Source organism: Jaculus jaculus, chromosome 17 (genome assembly GCF_020740685.1).
Source record: "Jaculus jaculus isolate mJacJac1 chromosome 17, mJacJac1.mat.Y.cur, whole genome shotgun sequence".
In the NCBI taxonomy this organism is placed as follows: Eukaryota; Metazoa; Chordata; class Mammalia; order Rodentia; family Dipodidae; genus Jaculus; species Jaculus jaculus.
Window position 1 is genome coordinate 29,045,326 of NC_059118.1, and position 23,651 is coordinate 29,068,976.

The window sequence follows — 23,651 nt, forward strand, 5'->3', positions numbered from 1 at the left end:
TGTCCAGCCCCACAATATGAATTCTTTAGGGTAGGGAACTGTGTCTTGCTTTTTCATCTTTAATGTATTCTTCACTGCTCTCTATAATGCTCAGTGCTTTTTGTATTGAATGAACCAGGCACAGGGCAGGAAAGAGTTGCCATCAAGGGAGGAAATTTTGAATAGTTTAATAATCTTGAAAAAGAATTACAAAGTTGCAGCAGGTCGAGGGAGGGTGTCTCATAGCTTATCATTTACAAAGTTACCAGAAAGCTACAGTAACCAACACTGGAAATGGCATAGGTCATACAGATAGATCAGTGAAAGTTAAGAGTAGAAATATATCAACCTACTTTTTTTCTCCCTTTAAGTAGGATTTTTCAGTAAAGGCAATGAGACAAATTAGTGGACAGAGAATAGTATCTGAATAAATTGTGCTAGTATAATTGTGTGTCCACATTTTATTTTATTATATTTTTAAATTTTTATTTATTTGTTTGAGAGCAACAGAGAGAAAGAGGCAGAGAGGAGAGAGAGAATGGGCACACCAGGGTCTCCAGCCACTGCATGCGCCCCTTGTGCATCTGGCTTACGTGGGTCCTGGGGAATCGAACCTCGAACCAGGGTCCCTAGGCTTCACAGGCAAGTGCTTAACAGCTAAACCATCTCTCTAGCCCACCACATTTTATTTATTTATTTTTTAAATATTTTTTGTTCATTTTTTATTTATTTATTTGAGAACGACAGACACAGAGAGAAAGACAGATAGAGGGAGAGAGAGAGAATGGGCGCGCCAGGGCTTCCAGCCTCTGCAAACGAACTCCAGATGCGTGCGCCCCCTTGTGCATCTGGCTAACGTGGGACCTGGGGAACTGAGCCTCGAACCGGGGTCCTTAGGCTTCACAGGCAAGCGCTTAACCACTAAGCCATCTCTCCAGCCCCACATTTTATTTTTAAATGGGGGAAGGAATTTATTTACGATCCATAAACCAAAGTACTGTTACCTTTCTTTGTTGGTTTTAGCAACATTGAGAGGCAAGAGATATATGGCTGTGGGGAGGAAGAGTGGGAAACAGTTAAACCGAAGAGGCTCAGGGTTTGACATACCCAGAACTTACTGTTGGAAAGCCAGGAAGCAAGTGTACTTAAGTAGATTGGACAACCTTTCCTGTTTGTATCACAGATGTTTTCAGTTTTTACCACAGCTTTTGCTGGTTGTACTGTGTTATAATCTACTTGCATCACTTTTATGGCCTTGCTTAATTAACATTTCATCATTTGGCCTCTGGGTGACAACCCTAAAAGCCATAATTATAAGCCAAGGAATTTGCACAGATAATTATTCAGAGTTCATATAAACTGATCCTGTTTCTTTGAGGAAAATAGACCCTGTTAGATGATGCTTTAATAGCACCCTGTTGGGCATAATGCTGTTTGGCACTTCGATTTTGTTTATCTCCACTGTTTCATTTTGTAAATGGAGTTGCCAGTGAATATGTTTTGGTAGTGAGTTCAGAGTATGAAATATGCATTGATATGATTATCTTTATTATCTGGAAACTGTGCAGTTCTCCAGAGTTATTTTTGGTAATGTAGAAGTTTAAGCTGGAACTATATCTTGGTAACTGGTTCTTTTACTAATTTGGGATTCTGAGTAAAATGGAAATGTTATTTCTTTGTCCCTATGTTAATTTATTTCTAATGAGTGGCCAAATATAATCACACTCCAGTAAACATCAGAAAATTAACAGGGAACAAAAATACTTTTTTTTCTAGATCTTCAATGTATGTTTTTTGTTTTAAATAATGTTACTGAAAACTAAATATCAAATACTATTATATTTATTATAAATTTATTATAAATACTATAATAAATAATTTTAAATACTTTAAATACTATAATAAATTGTTTAAGAGCCAACCTCACAATACAAATAGAGGGAGTCCACTCTTATTTTTTTGGAGACAGGGCTCACTATGTAGCCCAGGATGGCCTCAAACTTGTGTTCCTCCTGCTTCAACCTCCCAATTGCTAGAAATCCAGTCTTATCCCACCATGCTTGGCTCACCTTATTTTTTTGTATTCTAACTTTGCAGTTTCACTGAGTCTTATCCAGTTCAGAGTAGATAGTTCTACTAGACCTCTCAGTCACCCTAATTCTGAATTATTTATTTCAGATGAACTGTTTCAACTCCATTATTGTTTTTGTTTTTTCTCGAGGTAGGGTCTCACTCTAGCCTAGGCCAACCTGGAATTTACTCTGTAGTTTCAGGGTAGCCCTGAACTCACAGTGATCCTCCTACCTCTGCCTCCCAAGTGCTGGAATTAAAGGCGTACACCATCATGCCCTGTACAACCCCATTATTGTGTTTTTCTGTAATGTCTGCCTCTTAACATGTTAAGTATATCAGTGTAAAGGACTCCTCTTTGTACCTAGGTCCCTTTGGTCAGGAGCCATATTTTCTCTTTAGTGTATACTAAACAGAAGAAAGGTTTCTCTCTATTCTACATTCATATGTCACATTCACAGTTAATGAAGAAACTTAGTTTGTTTCTTAGCATATGTGCCCAGTCTTTCTTGTAGGGTCTTACTGTAGCTCAGGCTGACCTGGAATTCACTATGTACTCTCAGGCTGGCCTTGAACTCATGGCGATCCTCCTGCCTCAGCCTCTAAAGTGCTGGGATTAAAAGCGTGCACCACCACGCCTGGCTTAAAAATATTTTATTTATTTGAGAGGGGTGGAGATGACAGATAGAAAGAATGGGTGTTCCAGGACCTGTAGCCACTGTAAACAAACTTCAGATGCGTGCACCACCTTGTGCTTCTGGCTTATGTGGGTACTGGGGAATTGAACCTGGGTTGTTAGTGCCTTAACTGCTAAGCCATCTTTCCAGTCCCCCAGTTCTTTGATAATGCTTGCAGGGCTCATGAGAAAGGGAGCTTAGTATCTAGTTATATTTCTAGAGAGAACTGGATACCTTATTTTCCCCCCAATCTTCTATGTATCATATTGTCACAAGATATTTTCAGAATGATTTAACAAAGTATTTACAAAGTAGACTATTTCCCATTTAATTCTAACAAACTGTTAGAGCTACATGTGTGTACTCATGTTGACTTCTCAAGCTTCTTTCAGTTCAGCTTCAGAATCTGTAGTATTCCATGGACCTCCTTCAGTTTACTGAATACTAGTTATTTTGATACTTAAGGGAAAAAATTACCTGTTTAAGTATTCCATATCAGTAAGGAAGCAAATAGTAAGTATTGAATAGGAATCCTTATTCATCTTTAAAGTAGGTCATATACCTGTTTGATGTTGTGGGTAATGCTATAGATTTGTGACTTGCATGGTTTCAGATGTCATAATTTTTCCCCTGCTTTCTAGGAAGTAACAGCTAGCAGTCGCCACTATGTTGACAGGCTATTTGACCCTGATCCCCAGAAAGTCCTACAAGGTGTCATGTAAGTAGTATTTATTTAAGAGTTTTATCAAGTCTTATTTTCATATGTTGATCTGTCAAATATAATTTTGAAAATTCAGGGTATAATGTTTTTCTTTTCATTTGGCTTCTTTTTAGAAGAAGACTGTGATATTTGCGACTTAATATTTTACAGTAATGACTTAGTTGTTGGATACTTATTAACTGATAAGATTAGCTTCAATTTTTTTAATTTTTTGATTTGGTTTCAAGTTTTGAGAATATATGTGTTATACTTTTTAAAAGGTTGCCTTTGGAGAATGCTTTTTCTTAATAAAAATACAAAAGCAAGAGAATATGACTTTTTATAATTAGAAACCAAAGGGAGAACAGGATAGTAGGGACTTTATTTTGTTTTGCTCATTTTTTTAGTTAATCAATTGATTTTTTTTTTTTTCAAGGTAGGGCCTCACTCTAGTCCAGGCTGACTTGGGATTCACTATGTAGTCTCAGGGTGGCCTCAAACTCACAGGATCCTCCTATCTCTGCCTCCCAAGTGCTGGGATTAAAGGCGTGCGCCACCACGCCAAGCTCTAGTTAATCAATTGATTCTGGTTCTTCTAGTGATGAAAACAACTGTCAGAATTTAGAAAGTTGTAATCAGAAGATTTAATCTTTATTTATTTTAAAGAATTTTTTTGAGGTAACATCTTACTCTAGCCCAAGCTGACCTGAAATTCACTATGTAGTCTCAGCATGCTTTGAACTCATGGCAAATGTGCTACCACACATGTCCCTTAAATTAATTCTTTTTTTTTTAAGAGGTGTTAATTTATTTATATATTTGAGAGAGAAAAAGAGGCAGAGACAGAGAAAGAGAGAGAGAGAGAGAGAGAGAGAGAGAGAGAGAGATGGAGAGAATGGGCACGCCAGGGCCTCCAGCCACTGCATACGAACTCCAGTCACATCTGGCTTATGTGGGTCCTGGGAAATTGAACCAAGGTCCTTTGGCTTTGCAGGCAAATTCCTTAACCACTAAGCAATCTATCCAGCCCCTTAAATGAATTCTTGATAACTTGTGTGCCCTTCTTTTCTTCAGTATTCCTTCATACTTAATGAGAGGAACCATCTTAAAACAATGTAATTTAGGTAATTTTTAAAAAATATTTTATTTGAGAGACAGAGGGATGGCAGATATATATAAAGAGAATGGGCATTCCAGGGCCTCTAAGCCACTGAACATGAACTCCAGACACATACGCCATCTTGTGCATCTGGCTTATATGGGTACTAGGGAATTGAAGCTGGGTTGGCAGGCAAGCACCTTAACTATTGAGCCATCTCTCTAGCCCATGATTTTTTTTTTTGTTTGTATTATTGACAACTTCCATAATTGTAAACAATATGTCATGGTAATTCCCTCTTTCACCCCATTGTCCCCTTTGAAACTCCACTCTCCATCATATCCTCTCCCCCTCTCAATCAATATCTCTTTTCTTTCTTTTTTTAATATTTATTTTTATTTATTTATTTGACACAGAGAGAGAATGGGCATGCTGGGCCTCCAGCCACTGCAAATGAACTCCAGATGCATGTACTACCTCGTGCATCTGGCTAACATGGGTCCTGGGGAATCGAACCTGGGTATCCCTTGGCTTTGCAGGCAGATGCCTTACCTGCTAAGCCATCCCTCCATCTCTCAGGCTCTCTTTTATTTTGATGTTTTGCTCTTTTCCTCCTATTATAATGGTCTTTTGTAGATAGTGTCAGGCCCTGTGAGGTCATGGATATCCAGACTATTTTATGTCTGGAGGAGAACGTTGTAAGGAGTCCTACACTTCCTTTGGCTCTCACATTCTTTCTGCCACCTCTTCTGTAATGGACCCAGAGCCTTATTTCAGTGCTGAGCACTCCTCTGTCACTTCTTCCCAGCAGCATGGTGCCTTCTGAGTCATCCCAAGGTCGCTGCCATCTGAAAGGAGAAGCCTCTCTAACCATAAGTAAGAGTAGCATTAATATATGGGTATGAACATTAAGAGAAGTACTCACTGGGCAGTTTGGTGAGCATAGTATATACATTTAGCCGGACAGCAGCAGATGTTACACCGCTAGGGCTCATGACTACCCCTGCCTTAGGCTTTCAGTATCAGGGATGTATTCCCTCCCATGGAGAGGGCCTCCAGTCAAATGAGAGGGCAGTTGGTTCCCTCATAACAGACATGCCACTATTGTACCTGTTGGCTCATTTGGCCAGGCTGGCCAAGTATAAGTGTCCACTGTTGAGTATCTTCTCTGATGATTTCTCTCTCTCCCATTGAACTGCATGCAGTGTTGGTTTTCCAGCTTTCTGTTAGCTGGTCTACATGGAGGAGATTATCAGCTCAGTTCCAGCAGGATTTCTCAGCAACCTTGCAGCTCAAGTATGTGGAGTCTTCAGCAATAGGGTCTTACTATCTTTTCCTGGTGGGAAACCAAGGGCCTTGGCAGTGGCCTGCAATGTTTTGGGCGCATCAGTGACCTCCTTGGCCAACAACTCACTGGAAGGTACCCCATCCCTGGCACTGAAAATTTTCTAGTAACACTGTGATTATGTTTTTTTAAAAAAGAAAGTTGGAAAGATGGGATAATTTTTGTTGTCGTTGTTTGTTTTGTTTTTGGAGGTAGGGTCTCACTCTTGCTCAGACTGACCTGGAATTCACTATGTAGTCTCAGGGTGGCCTCGAACTCACAGTGATCCTCCTACCTCTGCCTCCTGAGTGCTGGGATTAAAGGCATACGCCACTATGTCCAGTGGGATAAAATTTTAAGTGAGAGGATGAATTCTCTTTCGTTTTGAGGTTCAGTAGTTCATACTTAAAGAATAAACTTTTTAAAGTATTTTGCTGTGTGTGTGCGTTTGTCTGCATCCATTTGTCTATGTATGGGTGTGCACACACCATGGGCTGTGTGTGACTGTGTAGGTGTGTATATGTGTAGGTCAGAAGGCAATCTTGAGGTGTCTACTCTCCCACATTCTTTGAGACAGGACCTCTTGGAGCTATAAGAGAATCCTAGTCCAGCTGCTTCCTCCTCCCATTGTCATCTTAGTGCATGCACCACTGTTTTGCAGGTGTTTTTCATGAATGCTAAAACTCATACCTTGCTAAAAGAGCTGTTGACCTCTGAGTCATTTCCCCAGCCCTGTGTCTTATACTTGGAACACATTAGTTTTTTTGGGGGGGCGGGATGAGGAAGGTTGGGTTTTTTCAAGGTCTCACTCTATCCCAGGCTTACCTGAAACCCACGCTGTAGCCCCAGGCTGGCCTCAAGCAGATGGCAGCTCTTCTACTGATGTAGGATTTTTGGGTTCAGGAGGGATGCCCCAAAGTTATGAATCCCAAGTTTGGGTTATATCCTACCTTTAACAAAGAATTGATAAAGACAGACTCAAGAAGGATAAATTTTATTAAGTTTATTAAGGGAGAAATCACAAATTGTGGGTTTAAGGGAGATTGGGATCTAGGGAGGAAGGCTAGAGTGGAGTCATAAGCATGTGGGAAGTAGGAAACATGCTGTCATGTGGAAACACTACATAGCTTACAAGGTTCCGTTTAGGGAAAATAGAAGTTTTTAGGGAAAGATTAGAGTAGAGCCACAAGCATGTGGAAGGGAGTTCATAAAGCCCGTTTAAGAGAAACTGAGCCTTTCAAAGAGAGTTTAGAGTGGAGCTGCAAACACGTGGAAGATAGACTTGAGGTGTATATGTAGAGTGGCTTAGAAGGAACACACATGGCATCCGCTGTGTGCTTTGCCATGGAGGGAGGTTAGGAGGGCAAATGGTGGGGCTCAAGGAAGAATAAGGGGGAAAATATCAGGTTGGAGAAATGGCTTAGCAGTTAAGGCGTTTGCCTGCAATGCCAAAGGATCCCACGTTAGCCAGATGCACAAGGTGGCACACATCTCTGGAGTTCGTTTGCAGTGGCTGGAGGCCCTGGCGCTCCTATTCTCTCCCTCTTGGTCTGCCTCTTTCTCTCTCTCAAATAAATAAATAAAAATATATTTTTAAAAAGAGGCAAAATATCAAATCAGACACCAAGAAATTCAGAGGAGAAATGAGTAACGAAGAGAGTTATACTCATGGTTACCCTGGCTTTAAAGAAACTACACAGGCAGCAGGCGTATAGTTAGTGAGAGCACCGACGTGGTAGATGTAGAGTGTGCTGGAAATGCGCATGTGGTAGATTTAGACACCAGAGGAAAGTCATGCGTGTAATCAAAGAATGTATCCCAAACTATAAAGCAGAGGCAAACAGAAAAGTCCCCCCCCCCCCCCCCCCCCGGCCTACCAAGATTCATATGTATCCAAGCAGTGAAGAGAGGGAATCCAGAGAGAGACCTGCAAAGAGGAAAAAAGGCAAGACAGAAAGAAGAAGAGAGTGTTTACATGCAAGGAGATGACCCTTGGAGAGTGGACCCTAGAGCTAGCCCACCTGGGCCTTCTTCTGTCTAGGTAGTACGCTAGAGTGTGGGCAGCAGAGGGCACTATAGATCAGTCTCTATCAGACACAAGTTTCATTTCTGCCAAAAGTTCCATTCTTGTGCCTTCATGAGTTTTGAGTCTCCACAGTGTCTGCGCCATCTCCATAGAGAAGGGTCTCTGCTAGCAGAAGAGTGACACTCAAAATCACTTTGCCATTTCCTCCACCTTGTTCCCTCCACCATGTGTTGTGAGCCCTGGCTAGTGTGGTAGAGATGACCTATCCAGGACTAAGCGCTGGGCTTTCTTGACAGTTTGTGAGTCTTGGATCTCCTTGGTGTTTGTCTCCATCTGGGGCCCAGGGCTCTGCTGAACTACCTGGTGCTACTGTCTTCCTCCAAATTAATTTGAGTAGCAAATCATCACTATTGAATAAGTCTTCTCTTCTTCCTTTCTTCCCCCACCCTCCATTTTTTAATTTTGTTGCTGGGGTTGACCCAGGGCCTCACACATGCAAGACAAACATTCTACTAACTGAACTGTATCCCTACCCTAAAACTTCCTTTTTTTGCCTTTCTACCTGAATGTTCTTATTTCATCTTTAATCAGAGCAGCTCTTTGTCCTGCTGAGGGGTTTCTTCTCTAAGCTTCCTAGGGTTTTTTTGTGCCCAGGCATGAACTAGTCACTCAAAAGATGCCACATACTACATATCCTGCGCCTGTCAAATCATTTAGTTGATTGCTTTTCCAAAATGTCATTTGTATGAGTGATTGCAGTGATTGATACCCTAATCACTAACACATGGTCAGATACCTGAATAGATTAATTCCTTAAACAAACATTTATGACAGACCTTGTGCTTTGTGGGTTGATATATAAGAATGAGTAATGCAGTCATGCCGAATGGAGTCACATGACTAAAGAGATGGTCCACCTATAGTTTTATTAGGCTGTATGGCAATGATGGTAAACATGTGGGGTATTGTCATCAACCACATAGTTGCCCCTATTGATTCTGATGTTATCAACATACCAGTCCAGTCCACAGTGATCTTCCTTAGGTATGTCTTCCTTCATGCCACTTACATAATACATAATCCAAAATGTTACCCATTGCTTTTAGTCTGTCTCTTCTCCCTATTCCTTGTTTCTGTTTCATGTCACCCTAAAGTAAACCCGTATCTCAGTGTAGGCTCCTCGTGTTTACCCAGAGCATCTCCAGTGCTTATGACAAGTGAATGGGTTTGTTCTTTTGCCATTCTGCCATCTGCTTAGTCAAGTTCTGAGCCAAGTTTTCTAAGGTTTGTGTTAATTCCTGGCATGGCCTCAAAAATCTGTTAAGCTTATTTATAATCTACAGTTGTGTACTTATTAGCTTTTTTTTTTTTTTTTCAAACTCTGAGATAGGGTCTCACTTTAACTCAAGCTGGTCTGGCCTGGGCCTCACAGTGATACTCCTACACAGCCTTCCAGTGCTGGGCCTTAAACTTATAGTGACCCACCTGCCTCTGCCTTCTAAGTGCTGAGACCAAAGGCCTATACCACCACCCTTGGCTTTAACATCTGTTTTTTTAAACTTTTATTATAAATACTTAATTTACAATTTGGGTAGCCTTACATTGTTAGTATTATTTTTGTCTCTGCAGAGATTGTAACTCTTCAGATCAGGCATCTTAGATCGTGTGATGTCTTTGTATCCTTCCCAGAGTCTAGTATAGTGGTAAACTCAAAAACTAATCGCTAGGACTGGGAAGATGGCGACAGCACTTAAAGACACTTGTCAAGTCTACCAATCATCCACATAAACCAGATACAAAAAAGTGGCACAAGCATCTGGCATCCATTTGCAGAGACAAGAGGCCCTAATGTGTATGTGTGTGCACGTGCACGCACACAAACACACACTTTAAAAAAAAAATCCTAATTGTTGAATTTTAGTAGACTATAAATCTCCTCTACAGCATTAATAGGCAAGAGATTATATTCCTTTGACGTCCTGGGTACAGAATGTCTGACTAAAAATTAGAAATACTTTTATTTTGTATACAAATATGCCAAAGGAAAAAGGTAATGAATATACCAGAGTAAGTTTTCTTTGTCATCAGTTGGTAGAACAACTGGGATCAGAAGACAATGGACAAATTGTCAGACATGGGTTGAGGTGATTGGTTTTGGTTTTTGTTCTGAGGCTCTGTTTATCTGTGGAGTCCAAAATGGCCTAGAACTCTGATCATCCTCCTGCCTTAGCCTCTCAAGTGCTGGGATTACTGGTGTGAGCCACCACACTCAGTTAGTTACATGACTGGTCCTGTCCTCTAACATGGGGTTTTGAAGAAAAGACCCAAGCCTAAGCTGTGGCTTTCTCATGTAAAATAAAGTTAATATTCCTTAAGGCTGCGATGGAGATGAATAGATTAGCAGATAAGGATTACTCTGCAAACTTCAAAGTGATATGTAATTATTGCATAGCTGGGTTGTACCCCTATCAGCAAGAATAAAGGAGTTTGCATTTTACAGAAGTGTAATTTTTAGGGTTAGGGAGATGGTTCAGGGGATAGAGCATTTGCTTCACAATTGCAAGGACCAGAGTTTGGACTCCCAGCACCCCCCTGTATTTCCCAGCATTTGGGAGGTGGAAACAGGACTTGTGGAGCAAGCTGGCTGGCTAGACTAGCTGAATCAGTGAGCTCTCAGTTCCACTGAGAAACCTTGCCTCAGTAAAATGAAATGAAGAGTGATAGAGGGAGACATCTGGAACTCAGTGTTAGCACACAAAAATGTGTGAGAGAATCAGCACTTCCTTAACATGCCAATATTTTTTCTGTAATGATTTAAGCTGATTACAGAAAAGAATTAATTAGCATGTTTTGTTTTGTCTTAGTGAGGTGCTCAGGATTGAAGCTAGGGCCTTGTATGTGTTAAGCAAGTGTTCTACCACAGAGTTATATGCTCCTCTGACCCCCCAGCCAGCCCATCATCAGGTTTTTAAATACTAGTGAATAGGGTTTGTGTTGGAAATAAACATATTCTTAAAAAATATTTTTATTTATTTATGAGAGAGAGGGAAAGAGGCAGATAGAGAGAATGGATAAGTCAGGCTAGCCACTGCAAACAAACTCTAGATGCATGTGCACCACTTTGTACATCTGGCTTTACGTGAATACTAGGTAATTGAACCTAAATCCTTTGGCTTTGCCAGCAAGCCTCTTAACTGCCAAGCCATCTCTCCAGCTCCGTTGTTGATTTGTTTTAAAGGTTATTTTTCTCCCCAGTTGTTTTTATTTACATTTGTTTTGTCTTTGGTTTTTCAAGGTAGGGTCTCACTCTAGCCCAGGCTGACCTGGAATTTACTATGTAGCCTCAGGGTAACCTTGAACTCACAGTGATCCTCTTACCTCTGCCTCCCAAGTGCTGGGATTAAAGGTATGCACCACCACGCATGGCTTGTTTTTGTTTATTTATTTATTATTGTTATTATTATTTTTTTTTACCAGATCTTGTTTTGCTAACTTTACAACTTTTTCAGGATTATAATTTTCAAGGTTGCCAAAACATCTCTATGTATTATAGATTCTGCTATCGAAAACAGGAGCGTCTAAAGATGCTGAATGAGTATGTAGAGTAGCTTATTTTGGGACCTGAAAGAAATAGCTGAGCTAGAAACTTGAATGGTACCTCTCAGACCTAGGTTCCCATAATTATAAAAATTATAATTATAAATTATAAAAAATTATAAAGTTTGGTAATGTTCCTTATACTATCTGAAATGATTTAAACTTATAATAATATAATCTACTTACATACTTAAATCTCAAAAGAATATAATAGCTTCTTTACTTATAACACGTCAAAGGTAATGTTCCAGTATGTAAATGCTTGGGCTCCACTGCAGTAGAACACTTCCTGAGGTAGTCTGAATGCAGGAACTGCCAGAGTTGACTGATTCGAACACATGACACTCATGACTCATGTAAAGCTATTGAACTAGTTTTTCAAAATGGGTACTTTTAAAAAAAATTATTATTTTTATTTTTATCATTTGGTGTTTTGAGGTTGAGTCTCACTCTAGCCCAAGCTGACCTGAAAAACAATATTTTATTTATTTTTTAGAGAGAGAAAGAGAATGGACAAGCCAGGGTCTCTAGCTACTGCAAATGAACTCTTACTTTTTGAGGTAGGGTTTCACCCCACCTCAGGCTGACCTGCAATTTACTGTGTAGTCTCAGGGTAGCCTTGAACTCATGGTGATCCTCCTACCTCTGCCTCCTGAGTGCTGGGATTAAAGGCATGTGCCACCACGTTTGACCCAAAAGTTACTTTTTGATTGAAAATGTATCTTGGAGCCAGGTATGGTGTCTCACCCATTTAATCTTAGCACTTGGGAGGCTAAGGTGAGAGGATTGCCATAAGTTCAAGGCCAACCTGGTTTACAGAGTGAGTTCTGGGTCACCGTAGGCTAGAGTAAGACCCTGTCTCAAAACAACAACAAACAACAAGAAACTTCCAAAAATAAATTAAAATTTTTTAATGAAATTTTCTTTAAAACCACGCAAAAAGTGCTTTCCATCTATTTGTACAACTATGGCCAGAAATTTTACAGATATTCTCACAGATGTCTGAGATGCCCCTTGAGTACACTAATGCTTTCCTCTCCACCTTCAGAACTACTATAGAAACAGTGTTCCAGTAGTTATGCTAGAGTTTGGAGGTTCAGGAGGGGTTCCCCCAAATATATGAACCCCAAGTTTGGGTTCTGTCCTACTTTAACAAAGAATTGATAAAGACAGACTCAAGAAAGATAAATTATGAATTACTAGGTTTATTTAAAGAGAAACCACTAATTGGGTTTTTTTAGGGGAGAAATCACAAATTGTGGGGTTTAGTTAAGGGAGATTGGGATCTTGGGAGGAAAACTAGAGCAGAGTCATAAACACGTGGGAATTAGGAAACACTGAATAGTTTATAAGGTTCATTTAGGAGAAATTGAGGCTTTGGGGAAAAACTATAGTAAAGCTACAAGCACATGGAGGAGAGTTACACTGGTGCTTTCAAGGAAAGTCTGAGGTAGAGCCGCAAGCACACGGAGGATAGAACCTAAGTGTATATGTAGGGAGACTTAGAAAGTCTGCCATGTGCTTTCCTGTGGAGAGAAGTTAAGAAGGCAAATGGTGAGGCTCAAGGAAAAATAAGAGGGAAATAATGGAGATCAAGAAATTCAGAAGAGAAATAAGTAATGAAGAGAGGTACATTCATGGTGACCCTGAGTTTAAAGACATTACATAGGTAGCAGGCCTGTAGTTAGTGAGAGCACCCATGTGGTGGATCTGGGGTGTACGGGAAATGCACACAGGTTAGGAGACCTGAGGAAAATCATACATGTAATCAAAGTGAGAAGTTACCCCAAACTATAAAGCAGAAGTAGAGGCAAGCAGAAGAGCTCCCCAGACAAGGAACAGTTTTATGTTCTCCCCACCACTTAGGTGAGGGGGAAACCAGACTTTGTGTGTCTCTGTGGCCCAGAGAAGAGCAGAGAGGGTGGAGTGGGGGAGCGAGCCCTGGAAGAAGCCAGAAGCCTTTACAGGCAAGGGCAAGATGGATTGGTTTATAGATTTGGAGTATGGTCCCCGAGCCAAGCTGTTTGGGCCATCTGTCTAGGTAGCCTATTTAGGGACTGTGGACAGCAGGGGCCACTGTAGACCAGTCTTGATCAAACATGGGTTCCATGTCTGCCAAAAGTTCTGCTTGTGTCAGGGTGAAGTGTCATGTGGGGTGGCATTTCCTGCTTCTCTAATCTCTTAACTGAAGCTACCTAAAAGAAGCTTGCTTTCTCCCAGTCTCTCAGTAGTTTGCATTATTATAGTATTGACCAATTAGGACAAATATTTTTCAAACACCTTGTGATTTTTTTTTTTTCTTTTGGTGATGAGGACTGACCCTACAGCCTTGCACTTGCCTATCTTTACAGAGCTAAATCCTTAGCCCCTAAAACAGTTTATTAGTAATTTTGAATTTTCTGTGAACTATTTATATTTTCTTTACATGTCCTTTGGGACCAGTAATGAATAATTGAATTTTAAACTGATCGATCATTGCTAGAAATACTCTTACTATGGAATAGAATTTTACTCCTCCTGATGAGGTAAAGTGCTATATATAGCTAGAATTAAAAAATGCTGAAAAGAATATGTTTTTGAAATAGAGTCACTCTAGCCCTGGCTGACCTGAAATGCACTCTGTAGCCCAGGCTGGCCTTGAACTCATGATGACCTCCTGTTTTAGCCTCCTGAGTGCTGGGATTAAAGACTGAACCACCATACCTGGCTATATTTTTTAATCTTTCCAAAAGATAAGTAGTTACCAAAACAAAAAAATAGTAACTATACAATGTTGTTTCTATCAATTTAAACATGAAGTATATGACAATAGCAGCACAGAGCATGTGTGGGAAATGAAAGCATGCTCCCAAGGCTCCTAGTACATACCATGGGATGATGTCACTTGAAAGTTGACTGTGATAAATATGCAGTGGAAAACTTAAAAGAAGCCATTCAAAAAACAAACAAACAAATGAAAACTCAAAGAGGTATAATTAATAAAGACCATAAAGCAGATAATTCGATCGTAGGGTAATGCTTAATCTAAAAGATGTCCAGAAAAGAGGGAAAGGGGTACAGAATGTTTCATGTTACAAAATCAAGATATGTTCCTTTGGCCAGTAGTTTGTACTCCTCTCCCAGAGCTGGGAGTTTTGAATGTATCTTTATACTTTACAATTCAAAGGATTGTTGCCCTTTCTTACAAAAAAAGGAGAGGGGGAAGGGGAAGAGGAATAATTCAGCCTGTGTTTAGAAGTCTTTATCTCTGCATCACTGCTTCCATGTTCTCTAGCCCCACAGTCATATAGCACTGGCCTCTGTCCCTTAGCAGTGGAGATGGAAAAGGGTCAGGGCTTGGACTTTGTCACTGATTTCTATACCTGTCTATTCAAGATGTTGCATGATGAAGTGGAATGAACTGATACCTGATGTTTTTCTGTGATGTCTGAATGTACTTTATACCTTTTTCTCTTCACCTGAATTCAGAGACATGAAAAATGCTGTAATTGGAAACAATAAGCAGAAAGCCAACCTCATTGTTTTAGGAGCTGTTCCAAGGTATGTTTACCATCCATCTTCCTTTTTCTCCTATTGTCATGCTGAGATTCTAATGTACTACTTTTATTATCTATTTGTGTATTTTTGAGGGCAGGGTCTTACAGTAGCCTAGGCTGACCTGGAATTCACTCTGTAGCCCCAAGCTAGCCTCAAATTCACAGTGAAACTCATACCCCAGCCTCTGGAGTACGGGGACTAAAGGCATGAGCCATCATGCCAGGCTTCTTACGTACCTCTTACTTTCAATCACAAGATTACCCTTGATTATATATTTTCCTATTTTTAAAATAAATTTTATTGTTTTAAAAATGTTTGCATGTATGTGGTGTATGAATGTGTGTGTATCCTTGCAGGGCCTCATCTGCTCTCTGGTGATCACTTGCCTACAGTGGCTGGAGTGGAATGTGTGTTGATCTGCTCCATTGCTCTTCTGCCTGGTCTTGTTTTTGCTCTGGAGTTTCTTTGTACTGTTTCTGTTCACCTGCTGGACTGGGATTACAAGTGCACACAGCCACATGCAGCTGTTTATATGGGGTCTGGAGATTTGATCTTGCATCTTAGTCCCTCAAGCTTGTGCAGGAAGTGCACCTATCCACTGATCCACCTCTCCAGCCCAGCAAGATTGTATTCTCAAAAAATGTTTTGTCGTATATGAACCTCTCTCTAAGGAAGTACTCACACATAATGCAGCCATATGTATATGTGTATATGTATTACCAGAAAATATAGTAGGTGGCTGCATAAATACTCTTGGAAATTCAAGATGCATATTGAACTTGTAATACAAGAGTTTGTTGATCTACATAAGCAGCATGCACTTACTTGGTACCTTCTTCCCATCTCAGAGCTGTGACAGTTCTTCTGTAATTAGATAATTTACTAGCATTTTCAAGCAAAGACCTTTTGGAATTTTTCATCCTGCTTTTTTAGTTATTTGTGTTTTGAGATGGCATCTCCTGTAGCCAGGGTGGGCCTCTGAAAAACTGACCGACCATGTAGCCAAGAATGGTCTAGAGCTTCTGCTTTTCCTGCTTCCACTTCAGGCTCTGGGGTGCTGGGTTCCAGGCGTGTGTCACTACACCCAGGTTTGTGTGCTGCTGGTGACCAAACCCTGGGGCTTCTTGCATGCTTGGGAAGCACTGTACCAAGTGAGCTACATGCTTAGCTTGATTTTTTTTTTTTTTCTTTTTTGGTTTTTGGTTTTTCAGGGTAGGGTTTTGCTGTAGCCCAGGCTGACGTGGAATTCACTGTGTAGTCTCAGAGTAGCCTCACTTATAGCAATACACCTACCACTGCCTCCCTAGTGCTGGGATTAAAGGCGTGAGCCACCACTCCTGGCTCCTAGCCTGCTTTTTGAGTTAACATAGAAAGTTTGACATCTTCCTATGACCTAATAAACTTTCTTTTGGCAGGGGTAATGACAGTTATATAACTTCTTTGTTTTCACTATTCAGAACTAAGCTTTACGTACAACACTCACTATAATTTATCCCAATTAAAGCTTTTTTTTTCTCTTATTTCTTCTCTTTTAAAAAAATTATTTATTTAAGAGAGAGACAGGCAGATAGAGAGAGAATGGGTGCACCAGGGCCTCCAGCCACTGCAAAAGAACTCCAGATACATGTGCCACCTCGTGCATCAGGCTTATGTGGGTCCTGGGGAATTGAACCTGGGTCCTTAGGCTTTGCAGGCAAGAACCTTAACTGCTAAGCCATCTCTTCAGCCCTGTTTGATTTTTTTTTTTTTAATTTCTGTGTATGTGTGTGTATAGGTTGCATCTATATGTGTGCACATGTGGCATGGTATGTGTGAAGATAAGAGGATGGCTTTAGGGTGTTAGTCCTTTCCACTTTAAGACCAGCTTTTGTTTTTGTTTTTGTTCTGTTTTTTGTTTTGTTTTGTGGTAGTGTCTCACTTTAGCCCAGGCTGACCTAGAATTTACTCTTTAGCCTTGAACTTACAGTATTCTACCTCAGCCTCCTGAATGATAGGATTAAAGGTATAAGCCACTCATGCCCAGCTAGTGTGCAAGATCGCTACTCTCCCTCTTTTCCTCCCTCCTTCCTTCCTTTCTCTCATTGCTGGGAATAACCAGATTAGCTGGCCCTCAAGCTGTAAGATTCTCCTGACTCCATCTCCCACATGACAGTTGAGTTAGAATTATCAAAGTGTGCATCCCTTTTATCTAGCTCTAAATGGGTGTTGGGTATCCAAACTCCAGTCTACATGCTTGCAGAGCAGATACTTTCAACCACTTAGTCATCTAGCTCCCCACCCCCTTCTCTTACTTTTCTCTTTTGATACAGGATAAATGGTCTAAAGTTTTTAACATCACCAGTCTCACATACATACTTTGGTTAACCATAAAGCTTTCAGTAGCATTCTTGAGAGGAGTGTGTGCATGTTTAGGGAGCATCCTGGTTCATAGAATAAAGGAGGGGCTGACTAGGATTTGGGGAGTAGTTGTCTGGGAAGCTGGGCTAGAATGGAATTAGGATGATCTCATTCCACAAACAGGAGAATTGGCAACTGAAGAATTGCACAAGGCCTCTGAGAAGTGTCATTAGAAAGGGGTCATCTCAACATTACTATTTTGGATGCAGGGTCCATTTCTGCTTTAAACTTAAGATCCTACTGTATTTGGCATTGGGAATCTTCATATTCTGAAGGTGCCTAACAGGAAGTGGCAGATAACATGGACTGCAGTGTGCTATTTCTACAGATGACACACAGCTTTCAGATTTATGCTTTGGAAAAATTGAAATTATATGATGCTCTTTTTGTTTAAAATAAGAATATCTCATAGATCCCCCTCATATTTCTTTATTGGATTAGCTTATGATAGAAATAAACAAAGTATTAGACGATTCAGATAAATTCAGTCAGCCATATTGTTAGTATGTGGGATGTATTGTGAGTCTTCTTTTATCACATTGCTTTTTATGTTAATTTGCTTTTGTATCTTAGTCTTTGTTAATCAAGTCTCTTCTTTTTTAGGTTATTGTATTTGCTTCAGCAAGAAACCTCCAGTACTGAGCTGAAAACTGAATGTGCGGTGGTATTAGGAAGCCTTGCGATGGGTACTGAAAACAATGTCAAATCTCTACTCGATTGCCATATTATTCCTGCCTTACTGCAAGGTATGGAGGGAAACCATTCTCACAGAAATAAGGATTAGAATCTGTCTACAGTATTTTCAATACTGGTGAAAGATGAGTCTCATAAATAGTTTCTCTTTATAGGACTACTGTCCCCAGACCTAAAGTTCATTGAAGCTTGCCTCCGATGCCTACGTACCATCTTCACCAGCCCTGTCACTCCAGAGGAGCTGTTGTATACAGTGAGTTTTGGGTGTTTTAAAGTCATTGGATACATTTCTATAACAGCCTTCTCTTTGTAGAGAAGTTAGAAAGAATTTGATCTGGATCTTAAATAATGGGTAAGATTTAGAGAAGAGCAGAGAAACCTTTTTGGGAAATACCACCGTCAGAGAACTGCAGTTCATTGGTGTGGGAGGGCGTCATTTGTTAGTCCATCTGGAGCAATGGACAGCCAAGCTTGCAGGAGACATAATCTATTGATAATGCTTTTTTTGGTTTTGTTTTTGCTTTTTTGTTTTTCAAGGTAGGGTCTCACTCTAGCCCAGGCTGGCCTGGAATTTACTAAGTAGTCTCAGGGTGTCCTCGAACTCACAGTGATCCTCCTACCTCTGCCTCCCAAGTGCTGGGATTAAAGACATGCACCACCACACCCCGCACCCAACTTTTTTGAGGCAGCCCAACAGACTGTTTTTTGTTTTTTGTTTTTTTTTTTGTTTTGTTTTGTTTTTTGTTTTTTGAGGTAGGGTCTCACTCTAGCCCAGGCTGACCTGGGATTCACTATGGAATCTCAGGGTGGCCTTGAACTCATGGCAATCCTCCTACCTCTGCCTCCCAAGTGCTGGGATTAAAGGTGTGTGCCACCAAGCCAGCTTTTTCTTTTTTAAGCAAGAGTGTGAGAGAGAGAGAATTGGCATGCCAGGACCTCTTGCCACTGCAGTTGAACTTCAGACACATGTACCCCCTTGTGTGCATGTGTAACCTTGCATGCTTGCATTACTGTGCATCTGGCTTATGTGGGACCTGGAGAGTCAAACATGAGTCCTTTGGCTTTGCAGGCAAGCACCTTAACCACTAAGCCATCTCTCCAGCCCTGAAAATGCTTTGTTTTTAAAGAAATGTTTTTTTTTTAATTTTCTTTTTGTTTATTTTTATTTATTTATTTGAGAGTGACAGAGAGAGAAAGAGGCAGATATAGAGAGAATGGGTACGTCAGGGCCTTCAGCCACTGCAAACGAACACCAGATGCATACGCCACCTTGTTTATCTGGCTTACGTGGGTCCTGGGGAATTGAGTTTTGAACTGGGATCCTTAGGCTTCACAGGCAAGTGCTTAATCGCTAAGCCATCTCTCTAGCCCTCTTTTTTTTTTTTTTTAATTTATTTAAGAGAGAGAAAAAAAAGAGGCAGAGAGAGAATGGGTATGCCAAGCCCTTTAGCCATTGCAAACAAACTTCAGATACACGCGCCCCTGGTGTGCATGTGTGGCATTGCACACTTGTGTCATTTTGTGTCTGGCTTACATGGAACCTGGAGATTCAAACATGAGTTCTTAGGCTTTGCAGATAGCACCTTAACTGCTAAGCTATCTTTCCAGCCCAATAATGCCTTTCTAATTAAAATTACCTAAGCTGACTTTTCAGCTCCTTTATTGACAATTATTATGCATGTATGTGATCTATTTTTTATCCTAATCACTTCCAATTACCTTCTCTTTCCCCTTCCCCCTTATGCTGAACCCCTTCTTACTCCAGCTAGTCCATCTACACTAATGTTGCATGCATGTGTGTGCATGTGTGTGTTTGTATGTGTGTGTATGCCCCACTGAGTTGAGTAAGGTTTCTTGCATAAGCATGGGTGGGACTTGTTTACAAAAACACATGCAGTTTACCAGTGTCTACAGCACTGTAGAAAATGTCTCACCCTCCCCCAGCAACCCTAAATATACAATAATGCCTAGTACCCTACTCTACTATCCATGATGGAAAATGGACAGGCCCAATATTGTTTAGGTTTTGTATGGATAACCACACCTGTTTTGAGGTCATGAATGCAATGGCCATGTTCTGCCTGAAAGACAGCACCCACAGCACTCCTCCCCTTCTTTTAGCTCTTGTATTTTTCTGTTCTCTATTGGCAATGTTCCCTGAGCCTTGAAGGAGGTGATAGTCTCATTTAATGCTGAGCCCACAACAGTCTGTTAGCAGTTTGATGAGTTTTGAGTCTTCTCCAGTAGTCCCCACCAAATGTAAGAAGCAGCTTTTCTGACCAAAGGTAAAAGCAGCACTAGACTCTGGGTATAAACATAAATATTTGGAAGACAATTTGTTGGGTACAACATACTCATTTAGTCATACCATAGTAGGGGCTTTCCTCCTGGGACCTGTGACTTGGTTTTCAGGACCAGGTGTAAGTTCCTTCCTGTGGAGTAGGCCTCAAATCCAATCAGAGAGTAGTTAGTTACCATAATACTCCTTCCACTATTGTACCAGTAGACACAGATAGTAGACCAATATTTTTTAAATGCTTATCTATAACCTACAATAAATGATATATTTTTCACTGCCTCACTATATACATATGTGTGTGTGACTCCTGAGACAGAGGTCAGAACACAGTTTTACAAATGTGATACCCCAGTTTCAATTCTATTTGTCTTTTTTTTTTTTTTCCCCATTGGGTTTTCAAGGTAGGGTCTCACTGTAGCTCATGCTGACCTGGAATGCATAATGTAGTCTCTGAGTGACCTCAGACTCATAGCAATCCTCCTACCTTTGCCTCCCGAGCACTGGGATTAAAGGCATGCGCCACCATGCCTGGCAGTTTGTCATTTTTTAAGTGACATTTGTAATTGCCTGAGCTCACATAGCAGCCATTGTTCAAATTGGATGCAGATGAATCAGATCTTAAACAGAATCAACCTTTATGCATTTTTTCAGAAATAAAGGTCAATGAAACATTTAGGCAAAGCAAGGATAAACAAGAACATATCTAGTGGCTCCATAGTCTATTCCTTCCACATCATACATGTGCTTTTCTGGCCCTTAATGATAGGTACTTCAATAAGCAGGGTTGTACATCACTTCTTATAGTAAAAAGTGTCTAAATTATGAAACATCTCAATTTTATACCTTAAGAGTTTTATCTAATGTTCCTTAGAGAAGCATGCCTTGTGAATCCTTAGATTACTTATTATAATAGTTCTAAAACTTGAATGTATATTAAGATTACCTGGACAGATTGCTGGACCTTATTTCTAGAATTTCTTATTAAGGAGTCTGGAGTGGAGCCTGAGAACTTAAATTTTTTGTTTGTTTGTTTGTTTATTTTATTTATTTGAGAGTGACAGACAGAGAAAGAGGCAGATAGAGAGAAAGAGAGAATGGGCACGCCAGGGCCTCCAGCCACTGCAAACAAACTCCAGACACGTGCGCCCCCCCTTGTGCATCTTGTTAACGTGGGTCCTGGGGAATCGAGCCTTGTACCGGGATCCTTAGGCTTCACAGGCTAGCGCTTAACCGCTAAACCATCTTTCCAGCCCAAGAACTTAAATTTCTAACCAGCTACTTGGTAGCTTCAGTGCCACTTGTCTGTGAATTGCATCCTGCTCAGAGCATTCCACTGAGAGATACTTTTTTAGTCTGTTTTTCACCAACCCAGCCCAGAGCTAATAAGGGGGAAGATTGATCCTGGCCAATTTCTAAAGTGATTTGTATCCTGCTAATGAGTCTTGATGCACAATGAGGAAAACTCTGGTCTATGCTAATTTAAAATTTTTGATATGAGAACAACAAAAACCTAAGGAGATTAAATTTAGATAGTGAGATCACCTGGATTATGAAACGTCTCAGTGTTATACCTCAGATACACTGGAGAATCCGTAAGTGTTGGATAGAAGGGAGCTGCCAACATCAGAGAGTTGTATTTCAGTGTGCCTGAGTGATTGCATAGGGGCCAGCTATACAAATCAACTTAGCCACTAAATGAAGACAGGACAATCTAGTAAGAAATCAGCATTGTTTATAGTTTCAAATCCTATTTATCCAGTGGATAACTTTGGGCAATGACATAACTCTTCTTTCTTTAGCTGTCTGCGAACTACAGATTTTTAAACTCAATAGACAGAAAGGGAACATAAAATGGGATGGGGCCATTTGAGAGAAATTGGCAATGCAGTGAAGGAAAGAGGAAGAAATCTCATTAAGAGCATAATAAAATCTTTGAATCTGCCTCTGATTTGCGTGTTCTCTCAGCTGTTCTCTGTTGTCTGCCTCCCTATCTACTACCATTAGAACCGCTGTTTCCCCTTCCCTCCACTTTCTTTTTTTGCTATACATTTAGTATCTGGCTTTGAGGTTTTCTTTTTTGTGTGTGTTTTTTTTTTAAAGACAGCACAGAAATGTTCGCACACAAGTTGGGGGGGGGGTATTCCAATTTTAGAGAGCTAGCAAACTTTTGTTTTCCTACTTAGCTTTTGTATATCTTGTTTTTTTGTTGTTGTTGTTGTTTACTTGTTTGTTTTCTGTGTGCGTGTATGTATATGTCTTCAAAGTATGGTCTGGAGAATGGCAGATCAGTCTCTTTGGGAAGTTAGAAGAGATGTAGATTCTTAGATCCTTTCTCAAACCAATAAAACCAGAATGTGTCATTAGAACATCCACTGGGTATTTGTATATACATGTACTTAAGTACAGCTCTAGAACTTGGGCCAGCTTTGAGTACAAGGCTAGAACCAAGGCTCCTTTTCCATCTGGGGTTCAGGCTAACATTCCTTTTCAATTTGTAATTCCTTTTGCATTGGAAATAAAAAGAAACCAAAGGAACTTTTCAGTAGGGGTTCTCTTTTCCTTTGCCACCATGTGTCAGCAGTAGAAAAGTTAGTGGGTTTTAAGTGAGATGTTCCTAAACATGTATCTTCTCTGGTGCACATTGAGAAAAGCTAGCTATCGTCACTATGAGAGGCTATGACATCTTGGTTTACGCACTGCTGAGGATCAGATCCTAGGACCTTGTGCATGCTAGGCAAGCATTCGACCAACTAATCTACATACCCAGTTCCCCTCCTCATAGTTTGTCTTCAATAAGATTGTCAGATTTTATATTTATAGTCTAATTCTTCCATATAGGTACTTATCATTGTATATCTTAAGCCACCTTACATTTTGTTTGTAGAATTGATTTTTATCAAGTCTGTTGCAATAATACTAATTTATTTTGAGTACATAGGCTTTTTATGGTAAAATGAATTTCTTCTTTTTCTTCACTTTTGTTATTTTAGTTTTTTGAGGCAGAGTCTCATGAAGGCAAGGCTGACCTTTGGTTATTCTTGTCTGTACCACCATGGCTGGTTTTATGTGATGCTGGCGATCCCAGGGCTTCATGCATGTTAGGCAAACACTCTTCAACTGAGCTTCATCCCCAGCAACCCCCGCCCCCCCTTTGTAGTCTCATGTGTCCAAGCTGGTCTTGAATTTGCTGTATAGCCAAGAATCACTTCTGTTTCCCCAGTGTTGGGATTACAGTGCACACCATTATACCTGG

General features: G+C 40.4%; 1 protein-coding gene across 3 annotated transcripts in view; it reads left to right on the top strand.

Moving 5' to 3' along the window:
• Armc8 (armadillo repeat containing 8) overlaps positions 1 to 23,651 on the top strand; it is a 123,751-nt gene that overhangs the window by 24,815 nt on the left and 75,285 nt on the right. For 2 of the 3 annotated variants that reach the window (XM_045136454.1, XM_045136453.1), the window contains exons 2-5: positions 3,368 to 3,444; positions 14,941 to 15,012; positions 18,010 to 18,152; positions 18,255 to 18,352. In XM_045136454.1, the coding sequence (XP_044992389.1) occupies positions 3,368 to 3,444; positions 14,941 to 15,012; positions 18,010 to 18,152; positions 18,255 to 18,352 (390 nt within the window). The remainder of the gene's footprint in view (positions 1 to 3,367; positions 3,445 to 14,940; positions 15,013 to 18,009; positions 18,153 to 18,254; positions 18,353 to 23,651) is intronic. The other variant, XM_045136455.1, reaches the window with a different exon arrangement.